This window comes from Callorhinchus milii, unplaced genomic scaffold, assembly GCF_018977255.1.
Source record: "Callorhinchus milii isolate IMCB2004 unplaced genomic scaffold, IMCB_Cmil_1.0 Scaffold3, whole genome shotgun sequence".
NCBI classification, from domain to species: Eukaryota; Metazoa; Chordata; class Chondrichthyes; order Chimaeriformes; family Callorhinchidae; genus Callorhinchus; species Callorhinchus milii.
In genome coordinates this window covers 35,015,156-35,030,477 of record NW_024704744.1, presented here as the reverse complement: position 1 = coordinate 35,030,477, position 15,322 = coordinate 35,015,156, and the positions used below count along the sequence as shown (strand labels likewise).

The following is a 15,322-nucleotide window of genomic DNA, read 5'->3' as shown; positions in this document are numbered from 1 at the left end:
CACAGAGAGAGTAACAGACACAGAGAGAGTAACAGACACAGAGAGAGAAGCTAGAGAGAGAGTAACAGACAGAGAGTAACAGACACAGAGAGAGAGTAACAGACAGAGAGTAACAGACACAGAGAGAGTAACAGACACAGAGAGAGAGTAACAGACAGAGAGAGTAACAGACAGAGAGTAACAGACAGAGAGAAAGAGTAACAGACAGAGAGAGTAACAGAGAGACAGAGAGTAACACAGCGAGAGAGAGTAACACATAGAGAGAGTAACAGAGAGTAACAGACAGAGAGAGAGTAACACAGAGTAACAGCGAGGGAGAGAGTGACAGAGAGCGGTAGTAACTAGACAGACAGAGAAACAGAGAGAATAACTTGAGTCAGAGAAGTAAAGGGAAACTGGAGAGAGACAGAAAATAGTAACCAGAGAGAAACGCAATAGGGTAGCAGCATCCAGAGAGAGACATGAGAGAGTGAGGCAGAGTGGGTTGAGGTGAGAGGGCGAATGGTAGAGCAAGAACGTGAAAGCTGAACAGTCCTCGGGTTAATATGACACAGTCAATAGTTGTACAAGGTAAGAACATTTAAGTATTTTAGTACCAGAAGTTTCAGTGAATTGTGGAAATGTGTCAGATGTCATCTCAGTTGGTAGCACTCTCGCTTCTGAGTCAAAGATTGTGGGTTCAAACCCTATGTCGGAACTTTGAATTCACATATTTTAGGCTTGACACAACATGCAGTGGGGACGCACTGTACTGTTGGAGGTGCCGTCCTTTGGATGAGGGTGTTTAACCAAGGTCTCAAATGCTTTTTCAGGCGGATGTTAAAATCCCTCCTGGCCAACAGTCCCCCAGATAAAATTAGCCACTCAGTTCGTGGCTGTTTGTGGGACATTGCAGATATTGTGGTGCAAATTGGCTGCCATATTTGCCTACAGAGTACACGGTCATTATACTTTACACCTGTGAAGTACTTTGTTCTCCCGATATGGAAGTTGAATATCAAGTGTATAGATGATTATAACTGCCTATCAGACTTCAAGTCTTGGATAAGACTGAATTTTCTCCAACTCAGTATCAACAAAACCAAGGCTACTCGGCTTGGCTTCCATCAGTGCCCCCTCACTTAGGACACTCACCATATCAACCTCTTCAGTTGCTGACTCAAATTTATGGAGTATTATTCCTTTAAACCTTTCATCCAGCCTCAGACTAAATCTGCTTTCCTCCATCTCTTCAACATCACGTGCCTCTGCCACAACCTCAAGCCCATCCCATGCAGTTGAAACCCTGATCCATGTCATTGTCACTTCAGATTTGACTTTTCCCATTCTCTGCTCCTTGGCCTCTACAGCCCCATTGCAGACCATTCAGAACTCTGGTGTTTGCATTCTCTCCTGCACCAGACCCCTCTCCTTCCCTGGTCGCTCCCTCCACTCCACCAATTCTCCTCCACCATCGGTGGGCAAGCTTTCAGACACTGAAACTGTCTTTGCAAATGCATCCACTTTGTAGCCTCTTTCAGCTTTCAAAACACATCTAAAAGCTTCTCTTTGCTTTGAGATGCTTTCCCTCTGTGAATGATGGTATATAAGTGAAAATTGTTGTCGTGTTAATTCTCATGAGATAGTGCTGAGAATTTCTGCTCTGTACCAGATCCTAATGCACTTGTTTTAATGTTTCGAGTAAAGCAGATTTTGCGCATATTCCTAAAAGAGTTTTACGCTACATTTATGGCCACATCAGTGTAAATTCAGCGCTGAGAATAAAGCAGTTAATTACAGTTACTGTACCTCCAGAGTACTACTTGGCACTCAAATAGTGCTGTCAGGTTCAGTATTTGAACTAGCACAATGCTGAGAAATGAATACTTTATGATGGCATTGTAAGGCTGTTTGTGGGTTTTTGTGTGCAAATTGGCTACTGCATTTGCCTATGAATTCACAGTACATTTACTGATGCAATTATCTGTGAAGCATTTTAAGACCTCTTGATACTATAGGCACTCTACCAAATGCAGGAATTATTATTATATATGCATTTAAATTAGCTTATCAATATAACCAACCAAATCTGAATTTGGTTTGGCTGGCTTATGGTTCAGATATACTGTATGGCAGGCATTACTGGTGGCACAAAATTCCAAGCTTACCACCCTACTCTCCATAAATGTCTACAAGGATCTTCAGTGAAATGAAATGTTGACAGTGTTATATTATGAATCACCTTCACTGATTGCATTAGAAGCCTTATGTTTTAATCTTTGTTTCAGTTGGACAGTGTGGTAATCAGGTTGGTTGCAGGTTTTGGGATTTGGCTTTGCGGGAACATGCAAGTGTGAATAAGGTAAATAGTCATCAATATTTATGCCTTAAAATGAATTTGACATTAATGTGTGGATAATCACATTGCAATAAAGTAGGAAAGACTTTAAAAAGTATCAACATTAATACATTTTTAATTGGTTACAAATATTAAACTTGTTTTAACCTTATCATTGCTGTATCTTTTTGTGTGTGCACAATATATTTGTTTGAAACAGAGCAAGTAACTTTACAGGAACCAGGTTGGAGAAGCTCCTGAAGAGGAACTATTACAGTATAGTTAAAAGAAAAGCATCAGAGGTTGATGACTATAACTGATTATAATGCTTGAGCATAGTCCTCTATTTTAAAGTCATGTTCCTTTTAAAGTAAATTAATCCAATCCTGAACTCTCACAGTAACATAAGTAGTTTGAGGTGAGTCTTTAGGATTCCATGCTTCCAGAATTAATATATTTTTCAATGATTTGTTTTTTGCTGCTGTAGCTAAGTTTCATTATTATTCCTCTGATCTTAAATAGATTGTTTTCATTTCCTGTATTATTTAAACAAAGCTCTAAAGAGCTTGTTTTTTATTGCCAAAAATACTTCCCTTCTTTTCACAACTTTTGACTCAGTCACCCAAGTTCATCATCCAAGATGTTCATCCGACAGAATGGAGTCGCTGAATGCTGGCATTGTCCTTCAATTGAATGTCTCTCTTTTAATGTTTGAGACCCAACCTGGTACATTTTCAGTGGGTTTCTGCTTCAGTGAGGAAATTCAAGGTTTCTCTAATAAGAAAAGACATTTCAAGTTGAATTAAATGCTGCGCATCCCTTATATACAGTATTTGTTTCACTTAAAGGATTTTCAACAAATCAAGCAGTACATTCATCCCTATTAAAAGGACTGATCCAGCACATTAGTAGGATTATCTTCAGGATTTTGAGTGGGTTGGATTTTCTAATGTGCCATTAGATATTGCTGTGAAATCATTTTCAAAAGTATTGACTAAATTTATAATTTTTTTTGGTTCTAGAAAGGTATCTATGATGAAGCACTCGGCAGCTTCTTTAGAAATGTGGATACAAGGTGAGGAATATTATTTTTCATAGAGTTGAATTTAAAAATATTGCAAAGTCTACAGCAAATAGCATAAACATAGAGCAATATTTGACACATTGTGTTGCCTTGGTGGTGGGTAGTTTAAAAAATGGATACTGATTCTAACTTTAATAGAATTTAGCTGTAAATCTGATTATCAATCTATTCATTGTTTGCCTACAAATGATTTGAATGGATTGACTTCAAGATCCCCACCTCCAAATACAAATCCCTTCATGTCCAAGCACAACAACAACTTGCATTTATATAGCGCCACTCACTCAGGGTAGCATCCCAGAGCACCTCCTTACCTCTGACCTGCTTGTAACCCATTCCTTTTCACCCCCCCGTCGCTCAGCCAATGCAGGCCAGAGCTCCACATCCACCAGCATCCAGCATGAGCCTTCAGCCACTAAGCCCTTAATCTCAAGAATTCTCTTCCTCAGTCTCTCTGACTTGCTCCCTCTTTATACTTAAATTCCATCTGAAAAGTCTACCTCTTGACCCCGCCTATGGTCATTTCCCCCTTCTCTCTTGCGCAGCATCCAATCCTGCCACTGTACAGGACTCTCGGACATTATCCTATATGAAGGATGCTATATAAATAAAAGTTGTTATNAAAAATTAAACCTTTTTGAGGTAGAAGAAATAGAATAGATATTTAGTCTTGATGTTATACTTAACTTTTATGCAGATGTTTATTATCCAATAAATGACAACCTAATTTTTCAAAACATTATTTGTGCTTGTTTTACAGGTATAGTGATGGGGATTGTATGGATCTTCCAAAAGGAAAAATTCGATCTCTCAAAGCTCGGGTAAATTATTCACCACTATAATACATTAGTCTGTATCAATTATAATAGCAAGCTAAGTTGTCGGTAAAAATAATTGTGGTAAATATCCACCACAAACAAAATGATTTAATGAATTGAATGAAAATGAAGTACTCACAAATAATTTTGCATGTCGCTATAAAGCTCATTAAAAACTATATATTCACAATTTTCAGTATCTGTTTTTATTACTTTTTGACTGGGCGTAGTTTGTCAAAGAAATCAATTAGATTGATTCCTTTGTGTCTGAAATGTTGAATTCTTATTTTCCTAGTGCAGAGGTTATTCTCATATTATTTAATAGTCCAAATGGAAACAAAATTAGAATTCAGATCCTGCTTATATCTAAATATCACAAAGGTAACAGCATAAGTTAGACATACCTTTTTGGGAGTTTTTGTTTATTCTAAAATGCTTGAATGCAAAAAGCCTTATGCATAATAAATCATGGAGCTCTCTAATTGCTAAATCTACCATGGTATATAAAAACAATCTTGACTGGATTTGTGTTAAAAACTAGTTGAAGAAAGAAGTCAACATATCTGTTCAAGATTAGTACTTTTTAGGGTTAAAAATATAACTTTTATCAATTATGTTTTTCAATGTAATGTCATTTTAGTTTAATGTCACTACTTTTAAACTTAATTGCTGTCTGGAAACATTTCTGGCTTCTAGGCTGTACTCATCGATATGGAAGAAGGTGTTGTTAATGAGCTACTACAGGGTCCTCTGAGAGATGTGTTTGACAGTAAACAACTAATTACAGATGTATCTGGGTCTGGCAACAACTGGTAAGAAAGAAAATATTTTAATGTATTTAGGAGGCAATAAATGCTAGAACTATAGAAATGTAATTCTTGAAGGCCATTTAGACTGTTCAGTGTCTGCTGGCTCTTCTAAAAGCAATCCTTTTGAGTCTCATTTACCTGTTGTTCCCCCTGCAGTTGATTCCTTTTTAGGAATTTATCTTGTTCTCATTTAAAAGCTAATATGGATTCTTCCTCGAGCACCACTCCCAGCATGGCATTTCATATCCTAACTACTCTATTTGTTTTTTAAAAAAAGGTCTCCTAACTTTCCCCATTTACTCGTTGCTAACTATCTTAAGTTGCTGACCTCTAGTCAATAACTCACCTACCAGTGGAAATAATTTCTCTGTATTGGTTCTGTCAAAACCTCTCATAACATTAAAAGACCTTTAACACCCCTCAACCTTCTTTGTTCCAGTGGAAAAGTCTCATTTCCTCCAGCCTTTGCTTATAGGCCAAACCACTCATCCTTGTTATCATCCCAGTATCAGCTTTTGTTTATGAATTTTATGTTGTCTGATGAAAGATGGCCATAATATGGAAATGGGATTGTACAGCACAAAAATATTATGATGTAATCCATGCTAGAGTATTCTCATTTTAATTTTGATTTTCCTCCACCTTTTCCCCCACCCTTTTCTTGTCACTTCAAAATTTTAAATACTGAGCCTTATATGGAGCCTAAAGGTGGTACATTATCAACAAGTTATTTAGCCCTGGTGAATCATGTGAGTTCAAGCCCCACATTGGGACTTTGAATTCATAATCTAGGTTGAACCTCAAAAACAATACTGGGGATCCACTGCATTGTTAGAGACGTCATTTTTGGATGAGACATTAAACCGAGACCCGACTGCCTGTTTAGGTTTAACATTAAAGATCCCATTGTAACATATGAAAAGAGAAGGGAATTTCTCACAGTGGCCTGGCCAACAATCCGCCAAATAAAAACGGTCATTCACTTCGTGGCTGCTTGTGCGCAAAATTAGCTGCCACATTTATCTACAAAAATGCGTCCAGTGTATGTGTAGGCACGTGGTGTGTGGTAGCCCATTTGCACACTGCCGTGTCTCACAAACAGCATCTGAGTCATCATCTCTCAAGACTGAAGAGCCCTTGTCTAATATTTGCTCATAGTTCAATATGTAACATACTTCCACATTGACGACAGGGAGAATAGTGGGGCATTTTATAACTGGGTCAACCTGTATGTAGTAACATTGCTCATTTTTCAGTTGTAGTAATCAGTTCTTTCCACGAGGTTGTACTGTGTAGAAATTGAGCATATGATCCTCTTCTTAATTGCTTAAGCACCACCCAGTGGTACTATTTGGGTATTTAGTGGAGTCCTGTAGCTCAGTGGTTAGAGCACTCGCTTTGCAAGTGAGAGACCTGAGTTCAATTCCAGGCAGGTCAGGGCGAAACCTTGGGCAAGTTTCCTTACTCCACACGCCTAATAATAATCCCTCCAAAAACCAAAAACAAAAATAAAATTGGTCATTTTCAATCTACGACTGTTTGTGGGACATTGCTGTGCGCAATTGGCTGCCGCGTTCGCCCACAAATATACAGTCAATTCACTTTACAGTGTGTTCTGTGAAGCGCTTTGGGACGTCCTCCCGACGTGAAAAGCGCTATATCAAATGCAAGGATTATTATTATTATTATTATTCAAGTTTCTTTTTAATTGAGGCTGATGGAAATCGATTTTTTTTAAATGTTGTCAGATAATATCCAATTTTTAAACAATAAAAAGGATTTATTTTTGCACTTGGAGAACACAAATCAGAGACAGATTGACAATAACATTCCTTGTATTTGATACAGAACTTTATCATTGTTGACAATCTGCTGCCTTAGTGTTTGAGTAACTGTCACTCTCACCTCTGAGTCAGAACGTTTAGTCCCCACGTCAAGATTTGGAACTCACGCAGTGCTGTGCTGAGGGTGTATTGCATTGTTGGAGGTGCCGTCCTTCAAATGAGGTGTTAAACCAAGGTCCTGCTTGCTTTTTCAGGTGTATCACTTTTACTACAAGTATGTGCTAGGCTCTGTGGAATGTCTTTAGTTGGGATCTGAAGACTGGGAAGGAGGAGGAGGGATTGAGGGAGAGTGTTCCATAGTTTCGAGGCACAGCCGCCGATGGTGTAATGGAGGGGACAGGGGACATGCAGGGAGCCGGAGATAGCTGAGCAAAGGTGGCAGGTAGTGGAATAGAGTGTAAGCAGGTCAGAGTGATAGAGAGGTGCCAGGGCATAAAGTAATTAAAATCAATGAATATTGAATATTACTGATTTTTATTGAATCTCCTCAAGCCTAATTATAATGTATAAATTTTCCTGTAAAGTTTTGAAAAGTGTTCTGTGTTGCCTTAAATTGTCCCATGATCTAAATGCTCTCGACAATTATAGACTTGCATGTAACCCTGGATTAAAATTGTTAGAGGAAGCTTGGCAACATTTGCTTAGATCAGGCTTTTAAAGAGGACTGTTCTTCACTGAATTGTTCCATGATCTAAATGCATTTAAAACATTATTTTTTATCCTTTCTTATGGTTTAAAGCTATTATTTAGCGGCAACTTAGGAACATGCATCCTTTTTCTAGTGAATGATAACTGGGCATTCACTAAAAACTTCACAATGACTGGATCCTACTATTAATAAGGACAATTGGGTTGCATCATAAGAAGATTTAACTATGTCAACGCTTTAACTAAGTTGTTAAAGATTTAACTAAGTTATTTTAACTTTGTGGAAATCTTAGATGAAATCAAATAAAGGTATAAATACTATACATTGATATTGATGTCTGAAAATATTCTGAAACCTGTTTACTTAAACAGGGCAGTGGGATATAAAAGTTATGGATTTCAGTACCGGGAACAAATTCTGGAAAACCTTCGGAGAGCAGCTGAGCACTGTGACTGTCTGCAGTGTTTTTTCCTAATACACTCAATGGGTGGAGGTAAGAAATATATTGCTCACAAAGTCGTTTGCTAGTTCGTCATACGCTTGCCTGCAAAATATGCAATCACTACATTTTACAGTGAATCCCGTGCTTTGATTCATCCTTCCATGAAAAGTGCTATGTCAAATGCAAAGATTATTAGTGTTGCTTATTGAGTTATTACCACAGTTCCATATTTTATTGGTCTGAAGTTACTTAAAAACATGGTGCATAAGAAAACGATCTATCTGACATCTGGAACAGGTAAATCAATAAGGATCTCTGAAGCCCAGAAAATTCTCAATTCAGTCTTAATTTGGAATAATGATGATGCTAATAGTAACAGTATTAATAATGGAAATAAGAATGATAATAATGATATTGATCATATAATGCCTTATCATGTCTGAGTCATCTCAAAGCACTTCACAGGATTTTACTATGAAATGTGGTAACTAAGTATTTTTTAGGCAAACATGACAGCCAGCTTGAACACAGCTATGACCTACAAACAGCCATGAAGTAAGTTACCAATTTTATATTTGCGATATTGTTGGCCAGTATACCGGGAGAAACTCCCTTCCCTTTTGGAATAGTTCCATGGGATCTTCAATGTGCACCTGAACAAGTAGGTGTGATTTCAGTTTAACGACTCATCCAAAGTACGACATCTCTGTCAATGCAGTTTACCCACTGCTTGGAGTGTTGGTCTGGACTCTAGACTGTGAGCTCAAAGTCCTGACTTGCAGCTTGAACCCACAAGCTTCTGACTCAGAGGTGAGAGTGCTACCAACTGAGCCAGGCTGGTTTCCTGCCGCTCTGAAAAAAAAATGCTTTCCAAATTCAGATTGAATATAAGAATTTTTCACAATTCTGTGCAATCGTAAATTTAAAGACAAAATAGTCTTAGAAGCTAAGACGAGATGGAATTTTTCAGACCTCTGCATTGTATTTCAAGTATTACTGTTTGTATTTCGGTCATGGGTATATTGAAATTATAGGCCTAATAAAATTGAGACATCTTTTTGTTTCAGTTTATATTAGCGAGTAATCTCTCAAGACAATTGAAATTATTTTCAGGGACTGGATCTGGTCTGGGTACCTATGTGTTGAACCTGATGGAGGATGAATTCCCAGATGTCTATAGGTTTGTTACATCTGTCTACCCCTCAGCTGAAGATGATGTTATCACCTCTCCTTATAACAGTATTCTTGCCATGAGAGAGCTGACTGAACATGCAGACTGTGTTCTGCCCATTGAAAACCAGGTAGGTCTTACAAAACTCTATTTGGAATTAATGTTTTACTCTAATTGAACATAATTCCATCAAGTACTGATAATTTGCATTATGATCATTTGGGACCAAGAAACTGTTATGACTTAGCTTTTTTTCCGACTTGTAAATTATGACTAGTTCAAAGAAATCTAAGTGTTTTTGCTAGGAAACTGAATGGGACTCAGGTGCATGTACGACTTAGACGATTATATGATTGATGAAGAGACTTAAAAAAAAAGTTGTTAAAGTCTTATGATTAGATTTCATCAGGTATATGTTTTGGATTTTAAATTAACTATTAAGATTTGAATACTTTACATATTTGTTAAATCATATATTTTTCTCTTCACTCCAAACAAGTCTTTGGTTGATATTGTCAACAAAATCAATCAAATGACAAATTCTGGTAAATTAGGAGCTGCAATAAAACCATATACGCTGATCTCTGGTCAAAAGGAAGCCAAAGGACAAGAAAAGCCATTTGATGCTATGAATAACATTGTAGCTAACTTACTGCTCAATTTAACAAGGTGGGTGACAATTTCTGCAATGAAATGTTGGAACCTAATACCCGGAGCAAAGCGCAAAATGAGGTCAAGGGTGACCTAATAAACTGCCAATTGACCATTTGAGCACGAATAGCCGACAAACTGTGCGATTGTGCAATAAACGGGGTCTACAGTGTAACCGCATTAAATATGAATTTGCGCTAGCATGAAGTGTTATAATGGGCTGCACTGTATAGCACTGTAGGTTTGCTGGTGTATCACAGACATTTTTGGAACTGATTCAAGTATTTTTTTCTGCAAATATTCAAACGGCACAAGTATGAGTACATTTGTGTTTTTATATTCCTGAATTATTTAGAGTATTTCCTGTGTTCTCATTGCAGTTCAGCCAGGTTTGAAGGATCCCTCAACATGGATCTTAATGAGATCTCCATGAACTTAGTTCCATTTCCACAGCTCCATTACCTTGTTCCTAGTCTAACTCCTTTGTACACCCTGGCTGATGTAAACATCCCTACAAGAAGGTAAGAGTTTCATACATTTATTTAACAAATCATCTGTACTGTTGCAGAATACTAACTTGTATTAAACTGGGCTGAATATTGATATTATTGAGTGCATTCAGTTGGAGGTATGCTTTGCTCCTCTTTAGCCTGGGAAGTTATAGCTGTAACTGCTGTACTTAGTAGAGACCAAGGTACAAACAGCTGATCTGATCTATGAGGCTCAAAAACATACTGAGATGGGCATTTACCCACTGAACCATGAATAGAGTTTCATTGGTCCATCTTTGTGGAGCAACTGAGTGAAAGATGAGTCTTCATTATAGATTTCCAAAGATTTTCATGGAACAGGATCATTTCAGCTTTATTTCTGGAGGGACAAACTGGTCTCCAAACACAGCCTGTGCTTCAGTTGCTTATTGTCCCATCTTAGCAAGCAAAGAACTGTTAAAAATAATATCACCCCAGATAACTTATGTTGTGCATGTCATTTTACAGCATAACCACTTGTAATAATTGCTCACACTTGCTTCATTCTGCAAAAAACCCATGAAATTTGGCAAAGTTTCACCCACAAAATATACAATCAATTGACTTTACAGGATATTCCATGAAACGGTTTGAGATGTCTCGAAGACATGATAAAGCACAATATCAAATGCAAGGATTATTATTTCTATATATCATTTAGTCTGTTCCACCAATTTGTTAGATCATCCATGGCAGATCTATTAATCTCATTATTAAAATTAAACTCACCTTATTCGAAATGTCTTGAGACAATGTGCTTAACCTGGGATGGTCAATGTAAGACCTAGTTGTATCAATGTTATTTATAACTTTAAACTATATTGGCTATAATTTAAAAATTGATATAGTTTTTACTTTCAATGTATGTTTATAATTTGGGAGAGAAGGGGTTATGATGAATTTTTATTAGTGTTTTGAATCTTGTCTGTTTTAACAAGTATTCGAAGATCCTTTTATTGGTTCATCTATTCTGTTGCACAGGCTGGATCAGATGTTCTCTGATGCTTTTAGCAAGGATCATCAATTGATGCATGCAGATCCGAAACGTAACCTGTACCTTGCCTGTGCACTGATGGTCCGGGGGAATGTCCAGATTTCTGATCTCAGAAGAAACATTGAGAGGTTTGAATGGAATTGGGGGAAAGACATGGTGCTAAACAAACAGCCGTTTAACATGTTCTATAATAAACTGACCTCCGGAAGGGGGGAGCGGGGAAGGAGAATGTCGGAATTGAGTCAACCTCTGTGGTGGTCTCACTACTCTGGTTCCGCAGTACTCCAATACATGGTTATTTCCAGGTGTAGATGGCTTGCATGGAAATTTGTTTGGTTTGGATACTCTTTAAGCATGGTGATGGGTTTCTGCATGTATAACTCACCAACAGTACTGTAATTCTATACTAAATGCAGACAGCGTACAACATAGCATAATTTTATTAAAACTAAATGATTTTTTTGTGTGAAAATTTTATTTGATATTAATCAAAGTCTTTAAATTTAGTAATTTTCTACCAGTTGCTTTTTGCTTAATAGTGCCAATAGATTTGAATAAAAATGCAATCATAAATGTGTTAGTTTTGTGAATGAGTGGTATGTATTTTACTACAGGCTGAAACCCACTCTCCAGTTTGTCTCTTGGAACCAGGAAGGTTGGAAAACAAGCCTCTGTTCAGTACCTCCAGTGGGCCACACTCACTCCTTACTCGCACTTGCCAATAATACGTGTGTTAAATCTACCTTCCAAGATCTAAAGGATCGATTTGTCAAGCTTTACAAGAAAAAGGTAAATTTTGCTTTGTGTTAGTGTTGTGTAAGAGATCGTTTTTTACAAGTCCTGAATGAACTATAACTTCATGAAACTCAGTGCCAACAAAACTGAGGCTATCCTGCTCATCTCCAGGCAGTACTACTTCATCTTGGGTTGCCGACCGTATTTCCCTCCATCGAGGCTATCTCCAAATCACAGAGCCGCATTGGGGGGATAATCAACATTTATGGTTGGATCAGTATTTAGTTTAACTCGTGATGGTGTTAATAAATGCAAGTTTTTGTTAATTGTTCACCAACTATTTTCTTAAAAATATTTTCCATACCAATCATTCTTTCTGCACTTTCTTCTGAGGGTAGGACATACGAGGTTATTCAACTTAAGAAGCCATTCCACCAGTACATTAGATCATGAACAATCTTCTAATCTCATTTCCATGCCTTTTCTGCAAACACACAAATACCCTTACTGTCCAAGTTTCTTAATTCCTTTCAAACATCCCAATTGATCTGTCTCTGCAGCTTTCTGGGGTAGTGCATTCACAGCTGTGTGTAAAAATGTTTTCTGATCTCACTCATGCCTGAACTGGCTCTCAAAAAGAACTATCAATTTAGTCCCACTCCCTCTCTTTTCCCTATATTCCATTTATAGTTTTTCCTTTTCAAATATTTCCAGCTTCGAGGATATTTTTTTTAAAAAAGTAGAATATCCAAAAATGAGATCAATGGGGGGAGTAGGGGGAGCGAGCAGTGTTTTAAGAATGATATTTTTGCATTGTTTATAGGAGATCTAATTAAACCAAAAAGCATTTATTTTATATAGCTTAATCAGATTTATTTTCTTCATGAATCTTGCCATAAATGACTAAATAGTACACAATCAATCCATTTTGACTATGTATTAATTTTAGTTCGAAAACTATTTAACTATGAGAAACTGATTGTATAATTGCAGGCTCACCTCCACCATTACCTTCATGTGGATGGAATGGAGCAGAGTTGTTTCACAGAAGCTATCACATCTTTGTCATCTCTGATAGAGGAGTACAACCGTTTGGATGCTACTAAAGGATTGCCGGTTTCAGATGCAACCCGCCTTTCCATTGCAATGTAAAAAGTTGTAATAATTCTTTCATTTAGTATGGAGCATTATCATGTCATTAAGATATCTCAAAGCATTTCACTTACAAAGTGGAGTGACTGTGTATTTTGTGAGTTAAAGACTGTATAATGCGGTGAAAGCAAAACGTTTAATTTTTGTATTACTATTATCTCACATTACCATAGTCTTATATTGGGACACTGCTGTGCGCAATTGGATGCCAAGTTTCGCCCACAAACAGTCCATTCACTTTGCAGTATATTCTGTGGAGCTCTTTGAGACGTCTCAATGACGTGATAAGGCGCTGTATCAAATGAAAGGATTAGAAGAATTATAATTGTTAGATTACTATTAACTTATTACTAGTTAATTTTTGCCAGCCAGGAAAATGGGGAAGATGTGTACTTGCAATGGATTAATATACACAAGATATGTCCCAGTTATCAAATAGGTAGCATTCTGAATTGATATGATTTCAATGTCTTGCATAGGATTTTAGTGGCACTTCAGGGTATGAAACATTTGGATAACCATTAGTTAGGCTCTTCTAAATCCCTTAGTGGTAGTCCTATGAAATTGAAGCACTATTTGGTTACAAACAAGTGGTTGGTTTTAATCTCTCTTTAATTTTGTTTACATGTTCGTTCATATCAACAACAAAATATTAGTGATTTTTATGTTCCTTTTTTTGAAAAATAAGTTCTCTAAAGGCTTTGTCAGCTTCACATTAGATGGTCACAGGCAGGTTGGGTACAGTAAATTATGTAAGAGAGTTCCTGGGTCTGAAAAGAAAAAAAACAAGCAGGGTTCTCATTATTACTATCTAGTGTCTCCTACTACAGTTTGAGGAAAGTATTATGCTTGGCTGTGATGCCTCTCCCTTTCACAGACTTACTGTACTCACCCTGTAGGCTCACACATAGGAGAGGTGCCAAAGGGCTTGAGGAACTGTACTTAGTGGGTCAGTGTCTTTGAAAGAGGAAGGGAATGTTTTGTGTTAAACAACATGTGAAATACCAAAGATAAATTTATTCCACAACTTGGAAATACTGTATTAATTTATATATTTGTATAAATACTGATTCTTAAATACTTATTGAATGTAATTTAGATATGCACATCATAAAATTATTTTCATGTACTGTTTGTTTGTGTGTGTGTATAGATCCTATTATAACATGATAGTTTAAGTCTGGCATAAAATCCGAACCAAAGATCTAACAGAACACGATTGACACTTGGTACTTCTGCATTAGGACTTGGGACGTCCTCACGACGTGAAAGGCACTATACAAATGTAATTTTGTGTTGTATTATGACAAGATTGATCACATGACAGGTGTGCCAGTGCACACACAGCTTAAAAACAGGCTAACTTCAAAGTGGTCAGATCATTTCCAGCATTGCTTCATATGCGCAGAAGCGATGTGGGTCTCACAAAACATAACCTTATGCTAGTAGGTTAGGTTTTGCATTGTTGCTTCCTGCACATGAAGCTGGCTGCATGTATTGATCAGCAGCCCTTATAAGTAGTCTTATAAGCAGTCCTAAAGTATAACGGGTTATATATACAATATTGCTAAAATAGTTGAAATTCTAATACATTCTATACATTCTACTACAAAAGGAGTCCTGTAGCTCAGTGGTTCGAGCACTCGCCTCGCAAGCGAGAGACCTGGATTTGATTCCCAGCAGGGTGAAATGTTGGGCAAGTTTCCTTACTCCACATGCCTCTGTATAGCCAAGTAGGAACCCAATTGTTAGTCAATTGGCGGATCGTTTTTCCAGGGATAATAATTCCTTCAAAAAAAATAATAAATTGGTGACACTGATTCCTAGTTCGATTCACGGCAGGGTGAAACCTTGGGCAAGTTTCCTTGCTCCACACGCCTGATAATAATCGCTCGGGAAAAAAAATAATAAAATTGGTCTGTTCGTGGGATACTGCTGTGCGCAATTGGCTGGCGCATTTCGCCCACAAATATACAGTTAACTCATTTTACAGTATATTCTGTGAAGCACTTTGTGACATCTAGACAACATGAAAATAGCTATATTAAATGCAAGGATTATTATTATCCTTTCTGTAATTTGCCATTCTCGCAATAATAGAATCATTTTGAACAAGTTTGTAACAA

At 37.2% G+C, this 15,322-nt stretch overlaps 1 protein-coding gene across 1 annotated transcript; it reads left to right on the top strand.

Annotated features, from left to right (window-relative positions):
* Positions 1-316: 316 nt before the first annotated feature.
* On the top strand, positions 317-14,318 carry tube1 (tubulin, epsilon 1). Its single transcript, XM_007899645.2, has 12 exons — positions 317-570; positions 2,268-2,341; positions 3,340-3,392; positions 4,162-4,222; positions 4,916-5,031; positions 7,893-8,014; positions 9,077-9,264; positions 9,634-9,803; positions 10,166-10,306; positions 11,297-11,437; positions 11,924-12,098; positions 13,038-14,318. The coding sequence occupies exons 1-12, from the start codon at positions 546-548 to the stop codon at positions 13,194-13,196; spliced, it is 1,425 nt and encodes a 474-aa protein (XP_007897836.1). The 5' UTR covers positions 317-545; the 3' UTR covers positions 13,197-14,318.
* Positions 14,319-15,322: the final 1,004 nt, after the last annotated feature.